The 10,677-nt window shown below is 40.3% G+C and overlaps 2 protein-coding genes across 3 annotated transcripts in view; one reads left to right on the top strand and one right to left on the bottom strand.

The window, feature by feature from the left end:
- Nucleotides 1–10,677, top strand: part of LOC109043257 (beta-galactosidase) — a 34,258-nt gene continuing 23,581 nt past the window's right edge. The window contains exons 1-3 of one of the 2 annotated variants that reach the window (XM_072303606.1): nt 1–212; nt 7,793–7,956; nt 9,438–9,588. In XM_072303606.1, the coding sequence (XP_072159707.1) occupies nt 138–212; nt 7,793–7,956; nt 9,438–9,588 (390 nt within the window). In that variant the 5' untranslated portion in view covers nt 1–137. The remainder of the gene's footprint in view (nt 213–7,792; nt 7,957–9,437; nt 9,589–10,677) is intronic. The other variant, XM_019060401.2, reaches the window with a different exon arrangement.
- Polr1C (RNA polymerase I and III subunit C) overlaps nt 9,057–10,677 on the bottom strand; it is a 54,786-nt gene continuing 53,165 nt past the window's right edge. The window contains exon 10 of the mRNA XM_072303608.1: nt 9,057–9,569. The gene's annotated coding sequence lies outside the window, so the exon portion shown is untranslated. The remainder of the gene's footprint in view (nt 9,570–10,677) is intronic.

The following is a 10,677-nucleotide window of genomic DNA, read 5'->3' as shown; positions in this document are numbered from 1 at the left end:
ACTAGTTTCAACGGTCAGTCGCGTGTGGTTGTTCCCACCAGCGACCACGATTTCAGCCTCTCTAATCGAATCAGTCTTGAATCACAATCAGTCGCCGGTTGTCCCTTTATGAATGACGCATCGAGCAGTGGGTCGAAATGTTCCGTTCAATTTGGTTGGTTTTAGTTTGTGGCGTCTCCGTGTTCAGTTTCTTGCCGGCGGATTCGACCGAGGTAGGTCGAGTTTAAATAATTCACTTCAAGAAAACAATCAATATTGCCTCGATATGCCCAAAGCCGAGGTCATGGAGAAAAAATATCGTTCCTCTAGCAATGCTCGTATGAACTCCAAAGTCTGCAGATCGCACTTTTTTCGAATTAGTAGTGCAATGTTGCAGGTCTTTTGTGGTAACGATGCGCGGAACTGGATACTTTTCGGGGAAGGGGGGGGGGGGGGTAAAGAGCAGAAGGGCACCTCATGAAAGGGGGTCGAGAGGGCACAAGAAGACACCCCATTCAGGGGAGTTTTGCGGGACTCCCTTAGCTCCAAAAAAAGTTCGCGGGGTTTCTCTAGCTTCGAAAGGGGGTCTGGGGCCAAAAAATTAAGGCAACTTTTCGATAAAAGGGCGTAAGAGACTTCCAATGCTACTAAGATCGTGCAACGTAGTTCTCCAGTTGTAAGTAACTTGTCCGACAGTTCTGATATGAGTTTTCCCCTGGATCTGAATTTTCCTCACCTTTGAGAGGAACTAAGTGGACTGTGAATGAATTCAATTATCGAAACAAACGCTGTACAAATTGTACTATTTTGGCAGCATTTCAAGCCTCATACGCCCACCGATTAGAAAAATTCCTCAATTTTAGAAAATTGAATCGTTTTAAGAGCAATTTTGAACTGCTCTCACCGAAAATTTGATGCAATTACGATTTCTTAGATGAGAGATATGTCACGCACTTATTAATTAGCAACATTCAACACATCTCTTGGGGCTAGTTTTCGGGGGGGGGGGGGGGCAGACACCCCCGGCCCTCCTTATTTTCGTCCATGGTACTAATAATTATTTCAATTTCAGTAAAAATTCAGTCATGCATTTTTACCTTCTGGGATAAAAAGAATCGTTACCACAACAATGATATCATAGTAACTACGACGAGAAAAGTAGGCAGGCCGTGGCACAAATGGACTGCATTTTTCAATTTGGAACTATAAATTCTGGCTCTTCTGGAAAAACACTTAAGTGCATAGGGAAACCAATGTCACATACGTTGTTTTTAAACCGGATTAGAATGTATAGTTCCAAATTGAAATGAGTCAGAAATACATATATTAATTCCCTATTGTATAGTCAAATTAAACCATCGTCGCGGTGCGTTGACAGCAAAAATTGGACGCATTTAAATGAAAAGAGACTATATCCATCTTGGTATGAGCCCTGCTTTGCATGTAAACTTTTGGATCTCAGGACTCATGCCAGAATGTATACAGTTCCTTTTGATTTATTTACGTCCGATTGAGCCACAGATAGCCCACAAATCATAACATCATTATCTGCATTACTCGCACTTTTATCAATGCAGCTGTGTTTCTTTGCGGTGTGATACCTACCGATTTATGAAAATTAGCTGATATACTAACTATGGATTTGTACAGTCAATTATTATGGTAATACTACTTGCTTCCTATTCCTCTGTATTAAAGGGGCGAAAAATGCCTGAGAGAGGATTTTAGTGGAGTTGCTAATGTACAAAAAAGATGATTTGTCTGCAGTATTGTGAAAAAATTGTGTTCGATACATCAATCTCTTCGTCTTGATACGTAGAATCAGATTTTCGATGGTGTCAAGTTCAAAAATCAATCCGGCGCCCCCCATTCAAGATGGCGCCCAAAAGGGGCGCCGGGGGGTTGAAAAATTATAAACTTTCCTACAGAGTCGACTGAGGTGTCGATTTATATGTAATTTTAGTCGTAGAATCCGAATTTCACATTCAAAAAATCCTCCGACCTAAGGGGGGGCCCCAATTCCAAGATGGCGGCCAAAATGGGCCCCTTGGCGGGAAAATGGCCGTAGATGGCTGTATATACTGTATGACATATCCGCAGATAGGTTTTCTGGGTCGGGAATAACGAATATGAGGTCAGAAATTGTGCTAGACCCTTCGGGGAGGCTCAGGGTGCCCCCCAAAATGGCCGCCGGGGGTCAAAAAATTTTGAAATTCCTTAATACCCCGAGTGGGATGTCTATTTATAGGTAATTTTGGTCGTAGAACTCGAATTTCACATTGAAACGGTCATCTAGTCTAAGGGAGGGCCCCAAAATCCAATATGGCGGCTAAAATTGACTTCGTGGTGGGAAAATGACCATAGGTAGCTTCATACGCCGTATGAAATAGATGCCAATAGGTTTTATAGGTAGGGACTTTCAAATATAAGATAAGAAATTGTTCTTTGCTCATCGAGGAGATGCAGGGGGTGAGGAGGAGGCCCCAAGGCCTTCTCCTCTCCCCCTCGAAGCTTAAAATCCTCCATCCAGAGGCTTTAAAATTCTGAGTAAGTAATTAAAATGAATGTCAAAACGGACATGGACAAGGAACACTTAGCCGCTGAGATAAGTTTTAGAAGAAAATAGGGTAAATCGCTAAGGAGCAATCGCGAGTTGGCAGCCCCCTTCCCCCTCTGGACTTGAAAATTTCAATGGTTTTGCCTTTTCATTATTTTCATCGGTCATGAATTCATTTTGACGTGCCCAACTGACCATCCACACTCCGTTCTTTGCCATAAACCTTAAATTGCCTAATGAAAACATGAAAAAACTTTTTAAATGTTCCTCATTTCTAGAGAATAGGGTCTTTTCGATTATAAGAACAGCCCGATTTCTTTTGAAATGCTTAGGAAATGAATAACCAATTTATTATCAATGCAGAAGGAACAAAAATTACAAGGAATGAAAGAGTCCAATTAATTTTTCATAATTTAAGGAGCCTTTACCCTTCTAGCGTGCTCCTGTATTGAAAGGGAATTTTCTTCCCGTAAATCTGAGATAATGATTTTTGGATTGTAGAACTATATTTGGAAATTTTGTAGGAAATTATATAGGAAATTAAACGCCAAGTTCACGGTTAGCCAGTTTCCTGCAATATCTTCATCCTGAAAAAGTCGAAATTAGGAGTCAAGAGTTTTGTTTCTGGGTGCTGCAAGTCGGCAAAACTACCGAAAGTTCATCACAAACTTAGTACCTAACTTTCAGATTTTTTTTACGTATTGCGGAAGCGTGAACCAAAAATAACAGTTCCAGGTCGCGAGTTTTCCGGGATGCGGGTGCTTCCGAAAAATGTTTTATAGTTTTCAGATTATGATTCAGAATACCATATGAATGAGCAAATGGGCAAAAAAACTTCTTTTTTAGGGGCACAGACAACTTCTTCTTCAAACTAAAAATGAATTGAGATTTTGATGCAAAATATTTCATAAATTCAAGGATTATTCTAGGAGTAGCCGTAACTTTCCGAAAGTATCAATAAAACAGGCACTGCACGACAGATCATTCAAACCTAAATTCATAGATTGAAAAACTGGCCAGCTTTCATACTTCAAAGCATTGAATCAACAAACAGCAAAGTTTCTAAAGTACTTTAATTAAGGGGGTTTAGAAACCCAAGATATTTCCTCTACAGCCAAAAGTGAGTAAATGAAAAATCATCGCAAAGTACTTAATCAGGCAAAAAATTTCGAATGCACAATACAAGAAGTGTTCGGCAGTATCTAAATCCCGAAAAGCTTGGCAACTGCGGCCAAAATTAGTGGTCCCAGCTGCTAAAATTCGTTAAAATTGCCCAAAGCCCGGCATAGCTATGCGTAGTTTTTGACAGTGTTACCGAATTTTGGCCGCAGAGATCAAAAATCTCGGCTCCAGTGGCCGAGTTTTTCGGAAAGTGGATGTTACCGAAAATGTTTTGCCGCATGGGCAACTTTCCATAAGTAAAATAAAATTAAGACGGAGATGTACGCCCCAAAAAAAATCCTAAACATTTAAAATTGAATGGAAAATTTTTTTGTAAGAGCAACCAAAATATATAAATATAAATTTGAATAGATATAACTCCCTTTAAACACATTAAAATAAATTAAGTTACATTTCACTGACCAGAATGAAAATTTAATTGACTTATAAGACAGAAAAATAACGCCTCTCTGTCGTGTGAAGAGTCACTATGTGTCAATGTACATTGTTGTACTTTCTCCTTCATCTTCGTATTCTTCTTCAAGGTCGAATTTTTCGCAGAACTCTGGAGTACCCAAAGGTAATCCAGAGTTGTTCGTATTAAAGGTACCTGAAGGCGAAGTCGCCTTTGCACATCTCGGTACACTTGAAACCGTGCGTCCGACAAGTGTAAGGTGGTGCGCAACTTTTTTGTGCACATTTGCACAGACATAGCTCCATTGCTCCATAGCTCTGGAACACATGCACTAAACAATTTTTCTTAGGATATCATATTGACTGACAATGAGTTTCTTATGGACAAAATCTGGTTTTTTTAGTTTAAGAAACGTTGTTTTGCTAGCGTTTAGTTCCAGTTTAAAAAAAAAGATAGTGAAACAACGTTTGTTTAACTCCAAAAAACAGATTTTAAGTACAATCCGCAAGAATTTAACGCAAAAAACCAAGTGTTGTTGACAAGAAACGACGCTTCAAGTCAAAATAATATCTCAAGAAAAAATGTTTTGAGTGTGGCCCAGTGCATACGACTTAACTGACTTTTTCTCCAGTATTTTTCCTGCCACAATCCAAATCTGGATTACAATGCCAGGGGCTGCCTAACTTGATGCAAAATATGGACGCCTGGAGGTGAGCTCTAAGAAACACAGGGTCCGTCTAGTCAATGGGAGGTTTTCGTCCTGGTATTGTTTCTTCGAGAAAATCCACTACATTGCTTCTTCTAAATCTTTAAGAGCTGCTTTTGGGGCACATCGTTGACGTACCAACTCCTCTAGGTGTTGTCTAACCTCTTCGGCCAGAGAAAATCCGGAGCCCAACTTCGCGAGAGTTTCCAACACGTCATTGCTTGCATTATTCATTAAGGTTTTCTACCTTGTCAGTTAACCTTTATTTATGAAAGATCCGGTGATATCGGCACCTGAAGGAGCGTGTAATTCAAGAAGAGTGGAAGCTTTCAAAAGACGGGGTACGTTTCAAAGTGGGATGAGATCGAGGAACTTTTCTTCCCTTAACCAAGACACATTCCTACTTGAGATGTAAGCTTAGGAATCCGCTTGCAAAGAACGGAGTGTGGATGGTCAGTTGGGCACGTCAAAATGAATTCATGACCGATGAAAATAATGAAAAGGCAAAACCATTGAAATTTTCAAGTCCAGAGGGGGAAGGGGGCTGCCAACTCGCGATTGCTCCTTAGCGATTTACCCTATTTTCTTCTAAAACTTATCTCAGCGGCTAAGTGTTCCTTGTCCATGTCTGTTTTGACATTCATTTTAATTACTTACTCAGAATTTTAAAGCCTCTGGATGGAGGATTTTAAGCTTCGAGGGGGAGAGGAGAAGGCCTTGGGGCCCCCTCCTCACCCCCTGCATCTCCCCGATGAGCAAAGAACAATTTCTTATCTTATATTTGAAATTCCCTACCTATAAAACCTATTGGCATCTATTTCATACGGCGTATGAAGCTACCTATGGTCATTTTCCCACCACGAAGTCAATTTTAGCCGCCATATTGGATTTTGGGGCCCTCCCTTAGACTAGATGACCGTTTCAATGTGAAATTCGAGTTCTACGACCAAAATTACCTATAAATAGACATCCCACTCGGGGTATTAAGGAATTTCAAAATTTTTTGACCCCCGGCGGCCATTTTGGGGGGCACCCTGAGCCTCCCCGAAGGGTCTAGCACAATTTCTGACCTCATATTCGTTATTCCCGACCCAGAAAACCTATCTGCGGATATGTCATACAGTATATACAGCCATCTACGGCCATTTTCCCGCCAAGGGGCCCATTTTGGCCGCCATCTTGGAATTGGGGCCCCCCCTTAGGTCGGAGGATTTTTTGAATGTGAAATTCGGATTCTACGACTAAAATTACATATAAATCGACACCTCAGTCGACTCTGTAGGAAAGTTTATAATTTTTCAACCCCCCGGCGCCCCTTTTGGGCGCCATCTTGAATGGGGGGCGCCGGATTGATTTTTGAACTTGACACCATCGAAAATCTGATTCTACGTATCAAGACGAAGAGATTGATGTATCGAACACAATTTTTTCACAATACTGCAGACAAATGTACACTAGCAACTGTACTAATTATTTATCATGATGTCAACCATTAGTAACATATGAATGAAATCATAAAAAGAATTCACACTAATGGCCATCTTTGAAAATTATTGAAAAATTCTAACTTTGTCACCCCCGTCAAATTGATCTATATTCGACGTTTCAACTTACGGAAGACTTCACCATATCTCTCCCTTCTCCTTTCATGAGGCGCTGATCAGGTACTTCGAGTTAACCCTCCCCCATCCCCTTCATTGGCGGATCCAGCTAATTGGCAACATTGTCTTTTTTCTATTTAAACCTATGAAAATGTATCGATTATTGGAGGGGCCAGGTGCTCGACGAGAATCGATTATTTACCATAGGTTTAAATGGAGGCAATCCGGTGTTGCCAAATTTTTGGATCCGCCTCTGATCGTCGGATCCCCTTCCAAAGTACCCTGGTAAAAATTGGCGATAAGAGCTGCGTTTCAAAATACCATAGGAATTCTTATAGCCGGCTAAAGAAGGCTACAGAAAATCATATAGCTGGCTGTAGAATGCGGAGAAAATCATACGGCCGGGCTATATGAAGCGATAAAAAATTATGCAGCCGGGCTATAGTTCCTATCGCCGGGCTTTAAACTTTATCGCCTGGCTGTTGCTTTTTCGCCGTCGATTATAAAAGGCTATAAGAAACTGTGTAGAAATTCGTGTGTTTTGGAAATCATTAAGTTTGATACGGAACCACCTTAATATTTACAAAACACACATTATATTTTCCTTTAATACATATTTTTTTCATCAATTAAAATGAGAATAATCCATACAGGATGTGCAAACATTTCAAAATCATGAGTTGAATAACGCTGACTCCGCCAGATTAAATATTAGAGCCTAACACAAAGCGGAGCGGCGACGCACTGGCGCCTACAAACCTAACAGGGATACTTCACGCATTGCGCAACGCGTGAAGTATCCCTGTTAGGTTTGTATGCGCCAATGCGCGTTTTGCGCTGGCTGCCCGCCTGCCACGACGCTTGAAGCAACTATTTCACACCAGAGGTATTGCACAGTATCATACGAAACTGAAGGCGCTCTAATATATTAGTAATGGCAGGCGTCCATCAAAAGTACGGAGCTTTCCTCGCAAAATAAATCAAGATACTACGGCCCAAAAAGAGAGCAGTATTCCAAAAACTCACTAAGTCCTAGCATCCGTAATTAGTAACGTTTAGCATACACTTTATCGCCTGGCTGTTGCTTAGTCGCCATCGGCTATACAAGGCTATAAGAAATTGTGTAGCCGGCTATAGAAGCTATTGGAAAAAGCCGGCTGTAGGTCTATGGTATTTTGGAACACAGATTCTACTGCCAATTTTTACCAGAGTAGTCTCACGTGAGCAAAGGACGCCTCCTCGTTAAAATAAAGATTAAAGAATTATCTTCGACGATGGAGACAGATTTATTTACACAGGTCTGCTCTGTATTTTACTTACAATACAAATATGTGAATGCACTCATACTTGAAACTAAATAATATGCTTCGCAGAGAGGCCGAACTTTCGAAGTTGATTACAAGGCTAACATATTCCGAAAAGATGGCGCAGAATTTAGATACGTGTCCGGCGAGCTGCACTATTTCCGGATACCAAGAGCTTATTGGAAAGATCGACTTAGAAAATCGAGATATGCCGGACTGAACGCTATCACAACGTAAGTCATTGTGATGCTTAATACCAAGCACCATTTTGCCTCCACCTTGTTACATACAGTTCGGGCCACTTCTTAGTGTTTAATACCAACTGTGCTTGAAGAAGCACGTGCGCAAAGAGGCATTACTGTTTCACTTATTTTAATAGTAATCACCAAAAGTTCGAAGTTGAATTGAGACCAGAATCTAGGATTTACTCAACTTTTTCCTGGGTTACCTACGTGCATTCTAATCTACAGTCTATACCTATGCTGCCGTGCTGAGGAAGAACGCCGTATGAACCATCAGGCGTTGTCAAATTTCTCTCGACAAAATAAGAATTTTCGGGAAAATTTGTGAATATGAAGGATTTCGTTCGTAATTAGATTTACAAAGTCTGAAGATTTCAAGGAAAAATATTCATAATTCTCTTCTAAAATAAATATTTTCTAAGAAGAAATTTGGCAACTCTCGAAGATTCCTACGGCGTTTTTCCTTAACACGGCAGTATAGGCTTTTGTAGGAGAATAGTATACCTACATGGGGTTCGCACTGTGGATATTTCATTAGCAGATAAATCATTTGCACTAGTTTAAGTGAATCAACAGTGTTATTTACAGAAAAAGTCTCCGCATAACCGTAATAAAATCTGACTCTGCAATCAGCATTTTAGAAATATGATAGGTATACGTCTAATAATTTTGACACCTGAGGGTCCCAGCACCTTACAGGTACCGATAATAATGAACATTAAAACAAGCTCTGAAAGCTCAATAATAAAAGCTCTGGCTCGAACTAATCTCTTTTTTTAACAGAGGTATCATTAGATAATAAATGTACAACATATTTTGAAAATATAAATTAATTTTATTTGGGCACTACTGTGAAAATGGTCATGGTGACCAACAAAAAAATTGGCAAATATTTTTCTCCAGAAAACAAAACGAATCAATGAGCAAAATGAAACGTTGACAGATGAATTCTGCTTGAGATATAAAGACTATGGTACGGACAGCCCTTGGGAAAATTGGCGAAAGTCAGGGCCGTCTTTACTTTCGGGGACTCGTAATGTTCATAAGGACAGTTTACCTTTTTTGAAAGTGTTACATTATGAGCTCATGGGTTGTGTGGTTAGAGCCTCGAAAGTATACAATAAAATTGAGGGGCTTGGAGGACAAGGCGCATAAGTGCAGTTTTTGAAAACATTGAGATGTTAATGGTTTCAAGTAATAAATCACTCTGGGTGCGTATTTTGAGATAAATTCGCTCCTAAATTTTACTTTTTAAGCATCAAAAAGTCAATTTGAACTTTCTTTCCGCCATAAGGATCCATGTAATTCCGAAACTTTAAACACGTATTTCTCGAAATAGCAAAAATTGCACTTGTGCGCCTTGTCCTCCAAGCCCCTCAATTTGTAACATTATTGCCGAGAGACTGAAGGGTCCTTTGATCGCCTACTCGAAAAACATTATTCTAAGAAGGTTCTCATTTCCATTTCATCAGGTACGTTGAATGGAGCTCGCATGAATCCACTCCGAACATGTATGACTTTACAGGAGAAAATGACATCGTCCACTTCATCAGGTTAGCCCAAGCTGAGGGTTTGTTGGTCTTACTTCGGCCAGGACCCTACATCTGTGCAGAGAGGAGTTTGGTAAGTAGTTTCCATCCAGTGGCGTAGCGTGAATTGCGATTTATCGATTTTCATGCCATTTAAACCAATGAAAAAAGATCGATTATCAGAGTGTTCGCAGCGAACACCTTAGTAATCGATTCTTTACTATAGCTTCAAATGGCGAGATATCGATAATCGATTATTCACGTCACGCCACTGTTTCCATCACGTAATGTCAGAATATGTAAAAGAAATATCCAAATATAGGTGAAATGTTTAACGTTTTGAACAATTTTACCGCATGTTGCAGTTGGGAACTAAAATTTCTGACTCAGTTTGGAAACAATTTATGCGCCATTAGTTTTCTAATGCACTAAAGTGTTTTTACGGATGAGCCAGAAATTGTAGCTCCTAATTGCAAAATGTAGTCCAATTGGTATCGCTGAACTCGAATGGCAATTCCGCCGCGGCACAGTGGATCGAGTCAATTAGAGATTTCGCACATGAAATTTCTGACTAAAGCCGCAAATTTTGATGTTTATTTCGTCACATTTTAAATTTTAATGAGTGGTTCTGAGAGAAAATTTCACTAGGAAACCAATGAAACCACATTTAGAACCTCGAAGTTTTGTAAAAACGGTTTTATGAGCGTTCAAAGTTTCCAAACTTTGTCCGACCTCTTTTATTGACCCGATCCACTGTGCACCGTGCGAGCATGCCGGTGGTTTCTTCAAATTCGAGCAACTATTTTAACTCTCCGGAGATCAAATTGCATACCCAATGAAATTGAAGGAGCTTTAGTGGGTCGAGTGATTCACGGCTCCATTAGAATGACGCCGTGCATAGATACCGGTGATTTGCTTTGATCTCGAGCAACTATTTTAACTCACCGGAGATCAAATTGCATACTCAATGAAATTGAAGGAGCTTTAGTGGGTCGAGTGATTCATGGCTCAGCAGTCCATATGCAAATGACGCCGTGCGCAGATGCCGGTGATTTGCCTTGATCGCGAGCAACTATTTTAACTCTCCGGAGATCAAATTGCATACTCAATGAAATTGAAGGAACTTGGTTAGGTCCGCTGATTTGCGGCCCTAAGGTCTTACTGAAAACACTGCGCGATAATG

This window comes from Bemisia tabaci, chromosome 8 (assembly GCF_918797505.1).
Source record: "Bemisia tabaci chromosome 8, PGI_BMITA_v3".
Lineage (NCBI taxonomy): Eukaryota > Metazoa > Arthropoda > Insecta > Hemiptera > Aleyrodidae > Bemisia > Bemisia tabaci.
Note: the sequence above shows the minus strand (reverse complement) of the source record. Positions and strands in the feature narration are given on the sequence as shown.